A 20,954-nucleotide genomic window follows, 5' to 3' on the forward strand; every position below is an offset into this window, starting at 1 on the left:
CTGGGATTTTTGCCCATTCTTTAAGGCAAAACTGCTCCAGCTCCTTCAAGTTGGATGGCTTCCTGCTGGTGTACAGCAATCATTAAGTCATACCACAGATTCTAAATTGGATTGAGGTCTGGGCTTTGACTAGGTCATTCCAAGACATTTAAATGTTTCCCTTTAAACCACTCGAGTGTTGCTTTAGCAGTATGCTTAGGGTCATTGTCCTGCTGGAATGTGAATCTCTGTCCAAGTCTCAAATCTCTGGAAGACTGAAACAGGTTTCAGTCAGGAATTTCCCTGTATTTAGCACCATCCATCATTCCTTGAAATCTGACCAGTTTCCCAGTCCCTCCCAATGAAAAACATCCCCACATCATGCTTCCACCAACATGCTTCAATGTGGGGATGGCGTTCTCGGGGTGATGAGAGGTGTTGGGTTTGCGCCAGACATAGCGTTCTCCTTGATGGCTAAAAAGCCCCATTTTAGTCTCATCTGACCCAGAGTACCTTCTTGCATATGTTTGGGGACTCTCCCACATGCCTTTTGGCGAACACGTTTGCCTATGTTTTTCTCTAAGCAATGTATTTTTTCTGGTCACTTCAGTAAAGCCCAGCTCTGTGGAGTGTACGGCTTAAAGTGGTCCTGTGGACAGATACTCCAATCTCCGCTGTGGAGCTTTGCAGCTCCTTCAGGGTTGTCCTTGGTCTCTTTGCTGCCTCTCTGATTAATGCCCTCCTTGCCTGGTCCGTCAGTTTTGGTGGGCGGCCCTCTCTTGGCAGGTTTGTTGTGGTGCCATATTCTTTCCATTTTTAATAATGGATTTAATGGTGCTCTCTGGGATGTTCATAGTTTCTGATATTTTTCTATAACCCAGCCCTGATCTGTAGTTCTCCACAACTTTGTCTCTGACCTGTTTGGAGAGCTCATTGGTCTTCGTGGTGCCACTTGCTTGGTGGTGCCCCTTGATTTTTGGTGTTGCAGACTCTGGGGCCTTTCAGAACAGGTGTATATATACTGAGATCATGTGACAGATCATGTGACACTTAGATTGCACACATGTGGACTTTATCGAATTAATTATATGACTTCTGAAGGTAATTGGTTGTACCAGATCTTATTTAGGGGCTTCATAGCAAAGGGGGTGAATACATATGCACGCACCTGTTAATTTTTTTAAATAAGTTTTTTTTTTCTTCAATTTACTTCATGAATTTGGACAATTTTGTGTATGTCCATTACATGAAATCCAAATAAAAATCAATTTAAATTACAGGTTGTAATGCAACAATATAGGAAAAACGCCAAGGGAGGTGAATACTTTTGCAAGGCACTGTAGCTCCTCACCTGTTGGGCTGTTTCGCTGACAAACTGGGCCGAGGGGCATGGGGCCAGGAAGTACTTGGGCTCGGGGTCCGTTTCCTGTTCCTCTTCTTTGACCTTTAACTTCTGAGAGGGCGGGGTCACACTGACGATGTCTAGGACTTCATCATCATCATCCTCTGGCTCAGTCTTCAGCAGGGTCTGCAGCTGCTCCAACCGCTGGACCAACTCCTCACAGCTACCCAGGGTAGAGGGGCACTCTAAACAATGATGTATACACACAAGTTAACACACACACAAAGGTAGAGGTTCCAAAAACCGAGAATGTACTCTATCTATGTTCTCTATCCGTACACCCTCTGGACGGCACACATACACAATCCATGTCTCAATTGTTATCTCTCAGATAAAAAAAAATAATTATCCCCCTCTTCATCTACACTGATTAAATAAGGGATCATAGCTTTCACCTGGTCAGTCATTTTGTACACAGTGTATATTGCTCTGTACTCCATAGAAGGAGTTGAAGGACAGAGGTTGAATCAATATAAATGGACAATTTAGAGAAATGTAAATAAACAACTTTGGTGTACCGTAAATAAAGACTTCCTTGCTCTTTATATGAATTACATCTTGAAAATAACCATCAGAAAATAGGCTAACAGGTGAGAGCTTTAAACAGGTGAGAGCTTTAAACAGGTGAGAGCTTTAAACAGGTGAGAGCTTTAAACAGGTGAGAGCTTTAAACAGGTGTAAAGGCTGAGCACATCTGTTCCTAACTTTGTATTTAGACATGCAGAGAAAGACAGTGAGAGTGAGTGAGGTAGAGAGAGTGTGTGAAAGAGAGAGAGCCAAAGAGTGTGTGCATTTGGGCCATAGCGATCAGAGCAAAGAACAGAGCTAGGCTGTTTGGGCTCTCAGCCTGGTGTGTGACTCATCAGGCTAGAGGCCTCCTTTTTCCTCCACGCAGGAACAGGAACAATAGACAGAATTAATTAGGACTGCCTGTGAATACCAGGCAGGCCTGCATACTAGCACTAATAACACAGTACATTGACAAAGGTTACAAAATGCCACATAATAGAGTTAGAGGCATGCGCTCTCGCTCTCTCTCTCTCACACACACAACAGCCCTCTTCACCTTCCCCCACCCTACCTGGTTCGTTGTCTATCTGTGTGAGGATGTCCTCTATGGTTCCTTCGTCAGGCCTGCTGCTGCGTAGGGGCTCGGGGTCCGGGGGTGTGTAGCCTCTCTGTCGGCACCACTGGACCACCTCTCTGGTCTTAGGGGGGGTGAGGGCCTGCAGGCGGGGGCAGCGCTCCAATACATCCTGGACCACACGCTTCACTGCTACCGCACGCTGGAGCTACAATGAGACAACCATATCAACTTTATTTCAAGTGCACTCAAATCAACACACAGGTACTTGCCAAAATAATGGAAAAACTTGTGTAAATGAGGGATACAAAGTATTTTGAAAGCAGGTGCTTCCACACAGATGTGGTTCCTGGGTTAATTATGCAATTAACATCCCATAATGCTTAGGGTCATGTATAAAAATGCTGAGCAGGCCATTATTTTGGCTACCATGGCTATGCTCCCATAGGATGACAATGCCCCCATTCACAGGATAGAAGTGGTCACTGAATGGTTGGATGAGCATGAAAACAATGTAAACCATATGCCATGTGATCAAGTCAATAGATATTAACCCAATTGAACACTTATGGGAGATTCTGGAGCGGTACCTGAGAGAGTTTTCCATCAAATAAAACACAAAATTATGGAATTTCGAGGAAGAATGGTGTCACATCACTCCAGTAGAGTTCCAGACACTTGTAGAACCTATGCCAAGATGCATTGAAGCTGTTCTGGTTTGTGGTGGCCCAACGTCCTATTAAGACACTTTATGATGGCGTTTCCTTTATTTTGGCAGTTACGTGTATATACATACTAAATACAAAACAGTCAACACACTTTGCACATTATAATGGAGATAGCTCTGATTGCTTTTTTCTTTCATAATGTCTTTATTAATGACAATCACAATGTAAAACATGGGTCAGAAGACATAGTACAATATAATTAATAGACGAATGACAGCTCTGATTCCTCACAATTCTCAGAAATCACCCTTTATTCTCTTTCAGCACCTGTCACTCAAATATTATTTAGCATATTAATCACATGGAGTCTGTTGATATGGACTAAACAGAGGATTTTAACAAATTGGATTTTAGCTAGACAGCACAGAGCCAGCCCTCTCCAGGGTGTCTTCGGGCATTACTCCCTCTGAACCTCCTTTATGAGTTCATAGGAGATATGAGTTACCATAACAGAGTCAGTAGTAAGCCTCGGGTGGACCATTAACCTCATAATCATCATACTATTTTCCTGGGTAGAATAAGTCTGGGCTCTGGGGCAGGCAGCATAGAACACTGCTGTCTGAGAGACTGACTGTCAGATAGAGAGAAGAAAACCAGTCTAGACTGTCTCCATAGATAATGGGTTTACAGGGGCTCTAGGCAGCATCTGGGGTAAACGTGTGTGTGTGTGTGTATTTTGTAGAGATGAAAGAGGAGGATGATGACGGAGCAAAAATAGAGAGAGAGAAGAATCCGACTGGACAGGGAGACATGAGGTAAGCAGAAAATATGCAGAATCAAAGTCACGTGTAAACACATGCATAAACAACACTAATGAACACTGTTGTACATGTTGTACACAGCCAGACTAACAAACACACAGCCAACAACACAAACAAACAATCTTTACCTCTGCTGCCCTGCGTTTCCCAATGTTCCAGGAGTAATACTGCTCAGTAGACACTGCACAGAACGGATGGGAGTCCTCGGCTGAACAATACAACACAATATTAACCAGACAACACACAGCATACACTATCTACATAATAATAATACTAAGAGATTGGATTTATATAGCGCCATTCTACCAACTAAGGCACTCAAAGCACTTTACATCGTAAGGGGGAAACTCACCCCATCCACCACCAATGTGTGGCAACCACTCGGGTGATGCACCGACGACCATTATGTGCCCGAACGCTCACCACACATTAGATAGTATGGTGGAGAGGTGAGGAGTGATACGCCAATTAAGAATGAGAAATGGGACCAGGTTGGGACTTTTAAACACCCCATGTCTTGCGATAAGTGGCATGGGATTTTTAATGACCACCGGTTTAACATCCCATCCGTCTCACTCAAGCTTTATTTACATGGCACCTGGTCTAAGAAGAATGGATGTAAAGAGAATCAGGAGTGAGAACAAAGACAATGAGGAAGGGAGCTTACTCTTCTCTGGTACGATGAGGGGGGATTTCTTCACCACGGCGGTGAGCAGCTGCATGAGGGTCTCTATGTGTTCCGTGCTGAGGAGCCAGGAGAGGCACAAACACATTACCACTAGCAGGACACCAACAGACTCTCAAGAAAACCCATAGGTCTGGGTGTAGTGCCCAAACCATCCACATCCAATAACCCACTTTGCTTCTGTGGTGTAGAACAATGCTAGTGCTGCTATGCTAACGGTTTGGTGCTTCGTTGTTCGCCAATAGCCCGTCCTTTTCATAGCATATACTGTTTTGTCTGAGATATATCTAAGTAGTCCCTGCTTGTTAGCCAAAGGCCAACGCCATTTATAGTGTAACTGATGTGGTATGAGCTTAGTTCAGGTTTGTAATAACTCATATTGCACCCGAGTTGTCCTTACTTGATGACCTCGACGTGCTGGTGTGAGCTGGTGTCGGCCCCCTGCTCCTGTTTGACTGAGGCGAAGGCAGTGGGAGGAGCAGCTACATGGGTGGAGAAGGCAACAGGGGTTGTTACAGGGGGCGACGGGGCAGGTGTAGCAGAGACGGGTGTACAGACTCCTGGCTCTGTCTTCACTGTAGAGGAGACGGGAGATACAGAGAACGAGATGGGGCTCAAAACACAAACAAGACAAAATGCAACCTTTACAAGGAAGAAGGGGGAGAGAGTGGAAGAGAGAGGTTGAAAGTGTAAAAAGTGGAGGAATTGTTAAGTGGTAGAAACGTGAGGTGAAAAGGAGAGATGGAGAGCTGAATGTGTGGAGGAAAGAGAAAGGAAGGCTAAGGGGCGTCCGGGCGATTCCCAGCCGAAACCGCTTGTAACAGCTTGTGTGTATATCCTTTTTTATTTATTTATATTTAACCTTTATTTAACCATTTATGACAACATTTTGTGACGTTTTTGTTCGTTTTGGACTTTGGCAAGGGTTCTTCGGCAAGCCGAAGTCTACGACCCCTCATTGGCGATTGGTCAACAGTAGGGATTAGTCAATTAAGTAAAAGGGAGGGAGGGAGAGACATTGCTGCATGTGAGCTCTCGCGTTTTTCAACATGTTTTTTTTTTACAAAAAGATAGATTTGGAGTTAGATAAACTTGGATTTTTCGGCAGGGACATACAGGATGCTACCCTCCACAGCATAACCTTCACTCCAGATCAAAACTCCAAACCTGCAACCTAATTTTGGACAAAATTACCTGGAAGGATTACTACTACCAAAGATTCATTTTTCCAAGCTATACAGAGGGTGCTCTGGCAAACAAACAGCAGAGACCAGAGGACACCATCCAACCTGGAACTGAGAAAGACCAGATATAACTTCCAGTAGAACTGAGGTGTGAAGTGAGAGGTGTTGAAGCCTTTGAGCCCAAAAAATGGCAGGAGTCTCACAGGCTACCCCACCCAAATCCAGAGACCTTTGAAGAATGTTCAGTGACCATCCACTGGCATTTTCTATAAGAATTCTGTCTCTAGAAATAAAAGCATCTCCCAAGTGCGTGTGACACCTACTCCCATTGCCTGCTGCACTGCTGCTTGGATTCCACCTGGTGATCTGTTCACCGTCTGCCCTGGCCTGTCTTCCCCTGTCTGGTACAGGTACCCCCATAACACTCTCCCCTCTCTGTTCACCGTCTGCCCTGGTTGTCTCCTCCTGTCTGGTACAGGTACCCCCACCACACTCCCCCCTCTCTGTTCACCATCTGCCCTGGTTGTCTCCCCTTGTCTGGTACAGGTACGCCCACCACACTCCCCCCTCTCTGTTCACCGTCTGCCCTGGTTGTCTCCCCTTGTCTGGTACAGGTACCCCCACCACACTCCCCCCTCTCTCCCGAGCTTTCGCTCGCCTCCAGCACACAGGCACTGTTGGGGCGAGTGACTATAAACTTACAATGGATGTCCCCAAGTCGTAATATATATTTTTTCTTGTGCATTTTGCAATTTGCCCCATGACTCCAGCATGCTTTGTTAACTATGAACTTTCATGTTCACCCAACCGTGGGAAAGACTGTGTTTGTTCCCACACTCGGGATTCTGACTCTTGGCCTCCCATCCCATCCCATTCTAACCACCTCTCGCTGGCTTTGTATTCATGTTACCTGATGAAGTTGCAGTACAATATGATCTTGTTGCCATCTAATGCACATTCAATTGTCATAAACCTACACTGCAGAGCTCTCCCTGTCCTCTGCTGTGCCTTGATTGTTAATGATATCCTGAAATGTGAATGTACACACCGGCCCATCTACTGTTGCCAGCCCCAATTTGGACATGCTTTAACCACCTGACCAAGTCCTAAAGCAATGGGACTCCCTAAATCTTTCTCAGATTATTACCAATCCCACAAGGTATGACTCCAACCACCCAGAAAAGGCTACTCTCCTCAATGTTATCCTCATAAATAATCTTGATAGGTATCGGTCTGGTGTTTTCTGTAATGACTTCAGAAATCACTGCTTTACAGCCTCTGTTCTTAATGGCTGCTCAGTGAAATTACCTGTCCTGATTTGTCATAGACGCTTGCTAAATGTTTTTAATGAGCAAGCCTTCCTTCATGACCTGACGTCTGTAAATTGGTATAGAATCAGCTTGATCCCCTTTGTCGAAGACGCTTGGACCTTATTTTTTTCATATTTTCAGTGGTATTGTTAACAAACATGTCCCCACAAAGAAAATGAAAAACAGGTTCAGGTCCTGGTTCGACCGTTTTTTTGCAGAGTTACACCACCTCAAGAATTGCATTTGGCGAAAGGCTTGCATACTCAGCTGACTGAGTCTTGTTCAGGCTAATGAGAAATAAGTGCACTCAGGCTAACCGGAAGGCCAAAGTTAGTTACTTTAAGGAGCAGTTCTCTCTCTGTGGGTCTAACCCCATGGGGTTCTGGAAAATGGTTAAAGACCTGGAGAATAAACCCTCCTCCTCACAGCTGCCCATGTCCCTTTAAATTGATGATGTGGTTGTTACCGACAAGATGGCTGAGCTCTTTAATCACCACTTCATTAAGTCAGGATTCCTATTTGACTCAGCCATGCCTCCTTGCCTGTCCAACATTTCCTCATCTCCCACCCCTTCTAATGCGATTAGCCCTGATGCCTCTCCCTCTTTTTCCCCTGCCCCGCTACAAAGTTTCTCCCTGCAGGCGGTCACTGAGTCTGAGGTGCTAAAGGAGCTCCTTAAACTTGACCCCAAAAAAACATCTGGGTCAGATGGTTTAGACCCTTTCTTCTTTAAAGTTACTGCCCCTGTCATCACCAAGCCTCTCTCTGACCTTTTAAACCTGTCTCTCCTCTCTGTGTAGGTTCCCATTGCTTGGAAGGCAGCCACGGTTCATCCTTTATTTAAAGGGGGAGATCAAGCTGATCCTTACTGTTATAGGCCTTCTATTTTGCCCCGTTTATCAAAAGTGCTGGAAAAACTTGTCAATTATCAAATGACTGGCTTTCTTGATGTCTATAGTATTCTCTCTGGTATGCAATCTGGTTTCCGCTCAGTTTACGGATATGTCACTGCAACCTTAAAAGGTTCTCAATGATGTCACTATTGCCCTTCTAAGCAATGTTGTGCTGCTACTTTTATTGAATTGTCCAAAGCTTTTGATACGGTAGACCACTCCATTCTTGTGGGAGAAGTATTGGTGTCTCTGAGGGGTCTTTGGCCTGGTTTGCTAACTATCTCTCCCTCAAAGAGTGCAGTGTATAATGTCAGAACATCTGCTGTCTCAGCCAATGCCTGTCACCAAGGGTGTACCCCAAGGCTCGATCCTAGGCCCCACGCTCTTCTTAATTTACATCAACAACATAGCTCAGGCAGTAGGATGCGCTCTCATCCATTTATATGCAGATTATACAGTCTTATACTCAGCTCCCCGGATTTTGTGTTAAACGCTCTACAACAAAGCCTTCTTAGCGTCCAACAAGCTTTCTCTACTCTTAATCTTGTTCTGAACACCTCCAAAACAAAGGGCATGTGGTTTGGTAAGAAGAACGCCCCTCTCCGGTGTGATCACTACCTCTGAGGGTTTACAGCTTGAGGTAGTCACCTCATACAAGCACTTGGGAGTATGGCTAGACAGTACACTGTCCTTCTCTCAACACATATCAAAGCTTCAGGCTAAGTTAAATATAGACTTGGTTCCCTAAATCGTAATCACTCCTCTTTTACCCCAGCTGCCAAACTAACCTTGATTCAGAAGATTACGGAGACGTAAGTTATAGATCGGCAGGTAAGGGTGCTCACGAGCGGCTAGATGTTCTTTATCATTCGGCCAACAGATTTGCCACCAATGCTCCTTATAGGACACATCACTGCACTCTATACTAGAGGTCAACCGATTAATCGGAATGGCTGATTAATTAGGGCCGATTTTTGGGCGCCGACTTTAAAAAATATATATATATATTTTTGTACCTTTATTTAACTAGGCAAGTCAGTTAAGAACACATTCTTATTTTCAATGATGGCCTAGGAACGGTGGATTAACTGCCTTGTTCAGGGGCAGAACGACAGATTTTCACCTTGTCAGCTCGGGGGATCCAATCTTGCAAACTTACAGTTAACTAGTCCAACGCAATAACGACCTGCCTCTCTGTCGTTGCACTCCACAAGGTGACTGCCTGTTACGCGAATGCAGTAAGCCAAGGTAAGTTGCTAGCTAGCATTAAACTTATCTTATAAAAAACAATCAATCATAATCACTAGTTAACTACACATGGTTGATGATATTACTAGATATTATCTAGCGTGTCCTGCATTGCATATAATCTGACTGAGCATACAAGCATACAAGCATCTAAGTATTTGACTGAGCGGTGGTAGGCAGAAGCAGGCGCGTAAACATTCATTCAAACAGCACTTTCGTGCGTTTTGCCAGCAGCTCTTAGTTGTGCGTCAAGCATTGCACTGATTATGACTTCAAGCCTATCAACTCCCGAGATGAGGCTAATGTAACAAGGAACAGCAAGGAACTGAAACGTTAGCTTTCTTACATAGCACATATTGCACTTTTACTTTCTTTTCCAACACTTTGTTTTTGCTTTTTTAAACCAAATTGAACGTTTCATTATTTACCTGAGGCTAAATTCATATTATTGATGTATTATATTAAGTTAAAATAAGTGTTCATTCAGTATTGTTGCAATTGTCATTATTACAAATAAATAAATACAAAATTGGCCGATTAATCGGTATCGGCTGTTTTGGTCTTCCAATAATCGGTATCTGTGTATAAAAATCATAATCAGTCGACCTCTACTCTATACTGGTCATCTCTGTATACCAGTCGCAAGATCCACCGGTTGATGCTTATTTATAAAACCCTCTTAGACCTCACCCCCCCTATCTGAGATATCTACTGCAGCCCTCATCCTCAACATACAACACCCATTCTGCCAGTCACATTCTGTTAAAGGTCCCCAAAGCACACACATCCCTGGGTCGGTCCTCTTTTTAGTTCGCTGCAGCTAGCGACTGGAACGAGCTGCAACAAACACTCAAACTGGACAGTTTAATCTCAATCTCTTCATTCAAAGACTCAATCATGGACACTTACTGACAGTTGTGGCTGCTTTGTGTGATGTATTGTTGTCTCTACCTTCTTGCCCTTTGTGCTGTTGTCTGTGCCCAATAATGTTTGTACCACGTTTTGTGCTGCTACCATGTCGTGCTGCTGCCATGTTGTGGTCATGTGTTGCTACCATGCTGTGTTGTCATGTGTTGCTGCCTTGCTATGTTGTCATCTTAGGTCTCTATTTATGTAGTGTTGTCTCTTGTCATGATGCGTGTTTTGTCCTATATTTTGAATTATATTTATTATTAATCCCAGCCCCTGTCCCGGCAGGAGGCCTTTTGGTAGGCAATCATTGTAAATAAGAATTTGTTCTTAACTGACTTGCCTAGTTAAATAAAAGTGAAATAAAATAAAAATACAAAATAAAAGTGCCTGAGACGACTCGCCCGCATGCACATTTTTTCACTTGAGAAATACTACCCTAAACATCCTAGTCAATTGCCAAATTTCGTTACTAAGATCTCCTCGACAAAAACGTTGAAAATCATGACAGATTTCTTGAGTCATCTTAGATTACTTCTGAGTGTATGCTGGCTACGGCGTCTCAAAATGGACAAACAGAAGTATTGCCACTTTTTTCTCGTTTTTCAAGCGAAGGTCTTTTACGGGAGTATGCGAGAACTTGTTCGGCTCACCTAGCCGAAACATTAAGGGAGGGCCACCCACAGAGAGGAATGAAGGAGGGACAGGAGGATGTTGAAGGAGAGGCAAGAGAGAGGGAGGCGAATGGTGCTCCTCTCACCTTGGGCCAGGGGCAGGGAGGGGGAAGGCGAGGCCTGGGCAGCAGCAGCAGGACTGGGGGAGAATCCAGCTGCAGCCACTCCTGCTCCAGGGGAGGGAGTGGAACTACTACTGGGAGCTGGCCCTTTAGACACATAGCTGGACTGGACTACTACACAGCACGCACGCACGCACACACACACACACACACACGCACACACACACACACGAGGGGACAACAAGAACAAACTCACACATGAATACTGAATGTATAATGAATAAAACAGTGACTTTAGCTGTGAAGGTGACTGCTTTTCTGGCTTTCATGACTACGCTCCAAAACCTCTATATTCACACATGTAGGCCTGGAGCTCAGCTGATGGCTAGACCTCCTCCTCAGTACACAGTGTGTGAGCCAGTTCGTTTAAAGCCCAGGTGCACTGTGTGTGTGTGTGTCTGTGTGCGAGGGGTTTTAATATCGCAACACACACTTACCTCTGTTGACGGGCATGTGTATGGTCTGTACACCTCCTGTGCCCGTGCCCACCCCCAGTTGTTTGGGCTGGTTGGCAGGGACAGTCAGCACTGTCTGCTGGGAGCTGGACCCGCCAGAGTGGATCTTCAGCATACCTGGACAAGACCAGAACACAGGAGACAACTCTTAGCCTGGATGGGGCATTTGGCCACTTAAAGTATCTATTTATCTTAAATCTATGCTTTGTTTTTACACAGGTGATCCCACTGAGAGAAAAAGAGAGACCTGTCCCAAAATAGCAGCAATGCACTTTCTCAAACAACATAATAGATATTCTCTTCCTACCTGATAGGGTAGCAGCAGTCTTTCCTCCCCCAGCCACCATCCCACTGAACAGCGATGCCGCACTGACCAATGACGTGCTGGCGCTCTTGGGCACACCCACTACCATAGAACCCGCCCCTTTGGCCATGCTGATGACGTGCATGTTGGTAATGCTCTTAGCAACGGTAACAACGGTGCCAGAGGTGGTGGGACCCTTTGCCAAGGTGACAGTTGGCGCCGTGGCGCCCTTCTGCATGGTTACCAAACCAGCGGCGCTCTTTGCCATGGTAACAACGGAGGTTGCCGTGGATTTCTTTGCCATGGTAATGGCAGCCGTGGTGTTCCTTGCCATGGTAACGGCGTTAGCGGCGCTGGCGTTCTTTGCGGCGTTGATGACTGCTGCCTGGTTGGCTGCCACCAGGACAGCGTGGGATACAGGTTTGGCCTGAACGGACACCTCCGCTACCTGGAACCAAACAACCACAAACAGCTGGCATTCGTGAAGATGTAGTTACACAGACACAAACAGACAGATTCACACAGTTTTATTGCCAGAAATATCACCACATGGTTTCAGTCTGTGCATGAAATAAATACACTGAGAAAAAACATTTTTTTAGAGAGAAAGAATAATACAGGCTACGGGTAATACACCTTTCTAGTTTCATAACTCTTTCATAATATGTTAGGGTCCACCGCCCTGTGCTCCCCTTCAATGATAAATCCCATTCATTGAAATTAAGAGGCGGACTGATAAAGCTAGGCCATTGGGTTTAGGGAGTTCTAGCTGAAACAAAGGAACGCATTTCTCTCTGGCAAGACGCTAACATTCTAATGAACAGTTCTGGAAGAGCAGAGTTTCAAAATGGGGATCAGGAAGAGAAGCTTCTTGGTTCCATAAAGGACCAGATAATCTTGTTCTGATACAGGGTCTATTCAGAGGTAACCCCAAACTCCTCCCACTCACCGGTTGACTGGCAGTTGCCGTGGCAGCGGCGGTGGAGACAGCACTGGGGGTGGAGCTAGTGGCTGTGATAACTCCGCCCGTCATCCTAAGCATGGTCGTGGCCGGCTTGGACAGGTGGGCCGCTGTCGCCGTGCTTACAGTCTTCACTGAGCCATCAGACAGCTTCACCTGGGACCCGCCCAGCGCCTGTCAATCAACATACAGTCCACACAAATAAATTAGATATAAGAATCAAGAATCAATAAAGTTATAACTTACAGGAAATGCCCTGTATAGCATATAGGAAAAGGTGCAGGACAATATTATCAATGCTTATGCAGAAAATAGACAATGCCTAATTAGAGACAATCTTTCAATAGTAAATTCCACAAGTTCTCCTGCTCTACATTGAGAGAGATCTATGTGATCTACACCGTGCTTCTCTGATGTTTCTGACTGACCCACATGAGGCAGATATGTCCTCAAACGAACTGCACTTAGCGTGACCAAACACACCCGACACAAAGCTCTAGCATGCACTCAAAACCTTTTGTAATAGAATCCAGAGAATTTAGAGCATTGAGCCCCAGTATTATGACGCCACATGATGTGAATACCCAGGCAGGCAGGCCAAGGCCCCAAGGGAACAGAGCGAGGAGCTCAGGACAGGAGGGTCATTTGGGAGAGAGGTGAAAATGGCTATTGTGGTTATGTAAGCTGAAACAGAGTGAACGGTGAGAGTGTCAGACTCTTCTCCTGTAGCTAACAGCAGCACGGATTGGCGCGCGCACAAACACACTGTCCTAGACTGATAGTCTCACACACACTAATACAGTTGTCTCTCACCCAATACTGTCGGTAGATATGCTTCTTAGTACAAAGTTGAACAAGCCATTACACTGTGGACATCATGACATTTCATTATTATCACAAACCCAGAGGCTGCGGTCAATCGATGGCAGCGGCATATATTCTTCAACAAGATCACATCGTGAAAATAGCATTTTATTCATATTAAATAGATCCAGACAGGTTGATTTAGCAAACTTTCTGAATGGAAATATAGGCCTACGGTGGGGCAAAAAAGTATTTAGTCAGCCACCAATTGTGCAAGTTCTCCCACTTAAAAAGATGAGATAGGCCTGTAATTGTCATCATAGGTACACTTCAACTATGACAGACAAAATGAGAAAATGTTTTCCAGAAAATCACATTGTAGGATTTTTTATGAATTTATTTGCAAATTATGGTGGAAAATGAGTATTTGGTCAAAAACAAAAGTTTCTCAATACTTTGTTATATACCCTTTGTTGGCAATGACAGAGGTCAAACGTTTTCTTTAAGTCTTCACAAGGTTTTCACACACTGTTGCTGGTATTTTGGCCCATTCCTCCATGCAGATCTCCTCTACAGCAGTGATGTTTTGGGGCTGTTGCTGGGCAACACGGACTTTCAACTTCCTCCAAAGATGTTCTATGGGGTTGAGATCTGGAGACTGGCTAGGCCACCCCAGGACCTTGAAATGCTTCTTACGAAGCCACTCCTTCATTGCCCGGGCGGTGTGTTTGGGATCATTGTCATGCTGAAAGACCCAGCCACGTTTCATCTTCAATGCCCTTGTTGATGGAAGGAGGTTTTCACTCAAAATCTCACGATACATGGCCCCATTCATTCTTTCCTTTACACGGATCAGTCCTGGTCCCTTTGCAGAAAAATAGCCCCAAAGCATGATGTTTCCACCCCCATGCTTCACAGTAGGTATGGTGTTCTTTGGATGCAACTCAGCATTCTTTGTCCTCCAAACACGACGAGTTTTTACCAAAAAGTTATATTTTGGTTTCATCTGATCATATGACATTCTCCCAATCTTCTTCTGGATCATCCAAATGCTCTCTAGCAAACTTCAGACGGGCCTGGACATGTACTGGCTTAAGCAGGGGGACACGTCTGGCACTGCAGGATTTGAGTCCCTGGCGGCGTAGTGTGTTACTGATGGTAGGCTTTGTTACTTTGGTCCCAGCTTCCTGCAGGTCATTCACTAGATCCCCCTGTGTGGTTCTGGGATTTTTGCTCACCGTTCTTGTGATCATTTTGACCCCACGGGGTGAGATCTTGCGTGGAGCCCCAGATCGAGGGAGATTATCAGTGGTCTTGTATGTCTTCCATTTCCTAATAATTGCTCCCACAGTTGATTTCTTCAAACCAAGCTGCTTACCTATTGCAGATTCAGTCTTCCCAGCCTGGTGCAGGTCTACAATTTTGTTTCTGGTGTCCTTTGACAGCTCTTTGGTCTTGGCCATAGTGGAGTTTGGAGTGTGACTGTTTGAGGTTGTGGACAGGTGTCTTTTAAACTGATAACAAGTTCAAACAGGTGTCATTAATACAGGTAACGAGTGGAGGACAGAGGAGCCTCTTAAAGAAGAAGTTACAGGTCTGTGAGAGTCAGAAATCTTGCTTGTTTGTAGGTGACCAAATACTTATTTTCAACCATAATTTGCAAATAAATGCATTAAAAATCCTACAATGTGATTTTCTGGATTTTTTTCCTAATTTTGTCTGTCATAGTTGAAGTGTACCTATGATGAACATTACAGGCCTCTCTCATCTTTTTAAGTGGGAGAACTTGCACAATTGGTGGCTGACTAAATACTTTTTTTGCCCCACTGTATAGAGAGAATCAGCCAACTCACACACACACACCGCCGGTAAAAGCAACCCTCAATCAAATCTATCAGCGTATGTCAGACATAAGAGCAGATCTTACTTCTTTCCTTAAAACATATGAAAAAAAAACAGGGCCTAACTTGAGGCTTTCCAAAAGTAGGCTATGAGATAATGAATTGACTAGGAAAGTATGAAGGGGACAGCTATGCTATAGTATGAAAATGAAATTGACAATCATTAAAATAGAAACAAATGCATCTATAGCCTATTTATCAGAGACGTTGATTAGAGGGGGAGAGGATTATCAAATACTAAAATAACAAATAAAGACTTTGTTGACTGATAAAATGAATGACAAGCCCAGCTGGGCACTTTCCTACATTTGACATTCGCGAGAAGCAGGTACTTCTATGCGTTCTCAAGGGCGCGCGCTCCGTCAACAGCAGACACATTGCTCATTGCTCACATGGAGCGCGTAAATTATGGTATGAAATGAACCCAAACTTGTTTCTCACAAGCGTTAACAGGTTGTGAACTCTGCAACCAATGTTTCCACTCCGAGAATGAGAATAGTAAATTACTGTAATTAATACATGCATTAACAGAAATGTATGCAACCAAATGAAAGGGATTAGCAGTAAAATGCCTGTTTTACAAACGGTAGACCACCACACGGGCATTCATAATAGTGCATTGCGGGCCGATACTGTATAGCCAAGGCTACTATTCTACTTTGCGGGGATAGAAGGGCGGCAATTTGTGTTTGTCCCGCCTAAGGCGCATTGTCTACTTCACACAACATTAGCGCATTATAGGCCTCAGAGCCAGAACAACCTTGTCGACTGCTGTTGAATAATTAATGAAGTCAGACACATCCAAGCTTTTTTTTTAAAGAACGCCGATGAACTTATTTACCAGCAAGCTATGAAAATGTGCATTGGTTTATATTTACATTTTAAAAAGTCCACACATCAAAGATTTGATTACCGAAGTGCCGTAGCCTATAGCGCTCTACCCCACACATCTAGCAGATTAGCTGCTGGAGCATCAAAGGAAAGTTGTAAAGAGGAGCTGGAGAACGTTTAGTAGACGGATGAAGTTAGCAAAACAAGCTCTTATAATCATTAGTAAACACTCCTGTTATTAGGTCAAGTTTATCTACATGAACCTACAATCAATGGAGGCCTATTGAAACGGTGTTGATGGTTGTTTTATTTTGACTGTCTTCATCCATAACCGTCAGTTAGAGGGTTATTCAATCACTGTCACAGCCCTAACGGTTGGCCTCTGAAAAGGCACTTAGAGTCAATTACTAGCTCAGTTTAGTAGTATTTGCACCTGCTGTTTTGAAGAAGGACTAATCCATAAAAGGAGAAAGAGAAGTTCAACTATATATCCATAGAGGACATAACTACTGCCTGACTCCATACTAAATAGCTTAATCAATTCAGACCACGGCAATGATAAAATATACTGGCAGAGGAGAGGATGAGAGAATGTTTGCAATTAAACGGAGGGAGACACAGAAAGAGAGACAGAGAGAGAAATAATTAGCCAAAGTTAAAGCTCAGACGTCTGCCAAAGGCATAATTATTAGCACTAATCATATAGTCAGGGCAAACAAAAAAAACAGACAACACACACACACATAGGAAAACACACAAGAAATGCCTTTTTTTTTTTAAATGCCTTTTTAAAGCCCACTCAATGAGTCCAATTTATTTTTAGGATACCTACTGGAGAAACACACATTTAATAACATGGTATAGTGTTCTATATCTATGCAAATTATGGCTTAAATCCCTGCCTTTATATCCTCTTGAAGCTACTAGATTAAATGACCATTACTACGATGGTATAATAATGCCTTTAGTGCACCAATGTTGTGCTACAGTGTGTTTGTGCCTGTGTGAGGATAGACGGATATAGAAAAGTTGGCTGGCTATAGATTTATCCCCCAGAACATGCATGGTGTGACCTAGATACAACAAGGCAGTGGGTATCTGTGTGTGTACTGTGTACCCACTGCAACTCACAAAAAGTTGGCAGAGTCTGCCGTTATTTCATGCTTCAAATGCAGTCTGGGCGAGTACCTTATATCATAGCTAGCCATAAAATACAAAAATAAATCCATCGCCCCTCTCAACGATGACATATACAGGGCCTTCAGAAAGAATTCACACCCCTGACTTATTCCACATTTTGTTGTGTTACAGCCTGAATTCAAAATGGATTCCATTGAGATTTGTTTTGTCACTGACGTACACACAATACCATATAATGTCAAAGTGTTGTGTTTTTAGACATTTTTACAAACGAATAGCTGAGGCAATAAGTATTGAGGCAATAAGTATTTAACGTATTATTTTCCCCCTCATCAATCTACACACCATACCCCATAATGACAAAGAGTAGAACTGAAATGTCACATTTAACTAAGTATTCAGACCCTTTACTCAGTACTTTGTTGAAGCACCTTTGGCAGGGATTCATTTTCTTGGTTATGACGAGTTTCTGGGGAGTTTCTCCCATTCTTCTCAGCAGATCCTCTCAAGCTCTGTCAGGTTGGATGGGGAGCATCGCTGCACAGCTATTTTCAGGTCTCTCTAGAGATGTTCGATCGGGTTATTTGGGCACTGGCTGGGCCACTCAAGGACAATCAGAGACTTGTTTAGAGACACTCGTGCGTTGTCTTGGCTGTGTGTTTAGGGTCGTTGTTCTGTTGGAAGGTGAACCGTCGCCCCAGTCTGAGGTCCTGAGCGCTCTGGAGCAGGTTTTCATCAAGGATCTCTCTGTACTTCGCTCTGTTCATCTTTCTCTTGATCCTGACTAGTCTCCCAGTCCCTGCTGCTGAAAAACATCCCCAAAACATGATGCTACCATCACCATGTTTCACAGTAGGGATGGTACCAGGTTTCCTCTAGACGTGACGCTTGGCATTCATGACAAAGAGTTCAACCTTTTACCAGACCAGAGAATCTTGTTTCTCATGGTCTGAGAGTCTTTAGGTGCCTTTTGGCAAACTCTCAAGCGGGCTGTCATGTGCTTTTTACTGAGGAGTGGCTTCCCTCTGGCCACTCCACCATAAAGGCCTGATTGGTGGAGAGCTGCATCTGAAATGTTCTCCACAGAGGAACTCTGGAGCTCTGTCAGAGTGACCATTGGGTTCTTGGTTACCTTCCTGACTAAGGCACTTCTACCCCGATTGCTCAGTTTTGCCGGGTGGCCAGCTCTAGGAAGATTCTTGGTGGTTTCAAACTTCTTCCATTGAAGAATGATGGAGGGGACCTAGTGGACCTTCAACGCTGCCAACATACTTTATGGTACTTCTCCCCAGATCTGTGCCTCAACAAAATCCTGTCTCGGAGCTCTAAGGATAATTTCTTCGACCTCATGGCTTGGTTTTAGCTCTGACGTGCGCTGTCAACTGTGGGACCCTATATAGACAGGTGTGTGCCTTTCCAAATCATGTCCAATCAATTGAATTTACCGCAGGTGGACTACAACAGAGTTGAAAAATAAATTAGCAAAGAATCAGGGAATGCCAAGAGTGTGCAAAGCTGTCATCAAGGCAAAGGTTGGCTACTTTGAGGAATCTCAAATATAAAATATATTTGGATTTGTTTAACACTTTTTTTGGCTACTGGATGATTCCATGTGTGTTATTTCATCGTTTTGATGTCTTCACTACTATTCTACAATGTATAAAATATTAAAAATAAAGAAAAGCCCTTGAATGAGTAGGTGTGTCCAAACTATTGACTGGAACTGTACATGTTTGAGAGAGAGTCTCACCTTTCCACAGAGGGGTCAGTGTGTAGCTCAAACTGCTCAGACGCTACAGACAGAAGTTGGCAGATCGCCTGTACCGACTTCAGAGTCCCAAGACGCTTGTGGGGGTCATAGAACAAAACGGAGAACCCTATTGTGTTCGTGAGAGTAGTTTGTTTGGAGGCCAAACCATTCGGACGCTACAGACGACTTTGTGAGAAGACCAATTTTTGAGATGTCTCATGGTCTGACAAACAACGCTCTAGCTCTGTCATCTTTCACCGCAGATGCGGGAAGTGCGACATAGGCGGATGCGGTGGACTGAGACGCTTAAAAAAAGGCTCTCTCTAGCTTACTTCTATGGGGATTTGTGTATTATGCTAATTGGATTTCCGTGGGGGCTCGGACATCGATCTCCAGAAATGAGCCCATTAAGATGAAAGGCAATATCTTTAGGCCCTGTACATGGTTGGTATCAGGCAGGTGTGCTATGCATCATCACCTGTCTGATGCAGCATGGTGGCTACTTGGCTGAAGCATGGGGTTGCTCCTCTGCATTGTTTACCACAAAGGGCTAATCGTTAGCTAGATCACAGACTCTAAATATCATCGTTGCTTGTTTAATGTCCTAAAAAATATATACTGGCAAGTTTATGCTTTTGATTGGCCGACGCGCTACCCGCAGTAATCTTTTATATTGTCATGCCAGACACAGAGATTGTAAAAACGATGCCAATTGCGCAAACATTTCAGTTGATAAAGAAATCTAACAGCACTTAAAAGTGGGATACCTACTGCTCTTTTCAATAATTGTCATCAAAACTGTTGTCTTTTCCCCGAGACTGAATTTAGGAATGTTGCGCAGTGGCTGGCCTTATTAGAACACATGTGTCTCTGCACAGCAATCAGCAGTGTGAGGGGTTGAGCACTCTTTACAGCCGACAGTTGATATTCAGCTCATAAATAAACAACATAGCTCATTAAGAGCATCTTCCCAGAAGTAACTATGGCTATAGTGTAAGTAACTATGGCCACCATTTTGTGTCTAGACAGTACTGACCTGAGCCAGGATGGCAGCCTTCTGACCCGCTGTGACCCGGATGGCCTGCTGGGTGACGGTCGCAGGGGACGACACTACGTGACCTGTGGAACTGGCCGCGCCCTGTTTCCCCACGCCCTGCGACGCCGGCTGGCCAACCAGAAACGTGCCCTGGAAAAGATCAATCAGAAACAGCTTTGTCGATACGACACTAAAAGATAATATCAACAGCAATGGGTTTTACCATACCATCTGAGAGTTTTTGTTAGAGCTTTTCTTGAAGAGTTTATAAGTATGGACCGGGTTGGTAACATGTATTTGTTGTTTATTAATTGGTTTATTCAACAGTTTGGTAATAAGGGTTGGTGGGATGAATGGGTGGCACATTGTGGTTGATAAATTTGAACATCCTCTTTGGCACAATTAGTCAGCAGTTAGGGAGGAAGATAACAGGGGCGGGTGATTTCTTTAGTTAGGCTGTTTAAGGATGGAGGAGGGGTGTGTGTGTTTGTGTACACAAACACTCGCAAATGTGTGCATGAGCAAGTGTGTGGTTGGCCACATGAATTTGCTGCCACCGACCAGTGGAACGGTGGAAAGGAAGAGGATGTCTAAATGTGTCCGTACTCTCTGCAGGCACACCGATGGCAACGGCTAAAGATTTTCCCAAAGGTTGGACTGACGTGAGAGTGAGAACAGCGAGCGGTGACATGAAATGATCTCTGCCCCAGATTTAGGTTTTCAGGTGGGAGGAAGAGAGGACGCACATACTTCATTAGGAGTTGTTGGAGACGGTATTGTTCTGGAGTTAAGA

General features: G+C 44.2%; 1 protein-coding gene across 2 annotated transcripts in view; it reads right to left on the bottom strand.

Annotated features, from left to right (window-relative positions):
• The window catches only part of LOC139376351 (YEATS domain-containing protein 2-like), a 73,050-nt gene that overhangs the window by 4,207 nt on the left and 47,889 nt on the right, over positions 1–20,954 (bottom strand). The window contains exons 18-27 of one of the 2 annotated variants that reach the window (XM_071118786.1): positions 20,162–20,311; positions 12,688–12,873; positions 11,742–12,186; positions 11,417–11,551; positions 10,944–11,093; positions 5,040–5,214; positions 4,622–4,698; positions 4,083–4,162; positions 2,463–2,673; positions 1,331–1,566 (exon numbers count right to left, since the gene is read on the bottom strand). In XM_071118786.1, coding sequence (XP_070974887.1) covers positions 1,331–1,566; positions 2,463–2,673; positions 4,083–4,162; positions 4,622–4,698; positions 5,040–5,214; positions 10,944–11,093; positions 11,417–11,551; positions 11,742–12,186; positions 12,688–12,873; positions 20,162–20,311 — 1,845 coding nt within the window. The remainder of the gene's footprint in view (positions 1–1,330; positions 1,567–2,462; positions 2,674–4,082; positions 4,163–4,621; positions 4,699–5,039; positions 5,215–10,943; positions 11,094–11,416; positions 11,552–11,741; positions 12,187–12,687; positions 12,874–20,161; positions 20,312–20,954) is intronic. The other variant, XM_071118787.1, reaches the window with a different exon arrangement.

This window comes from Oncorhynchus clarkii, chromosome 20, assembly GCF_045791955.1.
Source record: "Oncorhynchus clarkii lewisi isolate Uvic-CL-2024 chromosome 20, UVic_Ocla_1.0, whole genome shotgun sequence".
In the NCBI taxonomy this organism is placed as follows: Eukaryota; Metazoa; Chordata; class Actinopteri; order Salmoniformes; family Salmonidae; genus Oncorhynchus; species Oncorhynchus clarkii.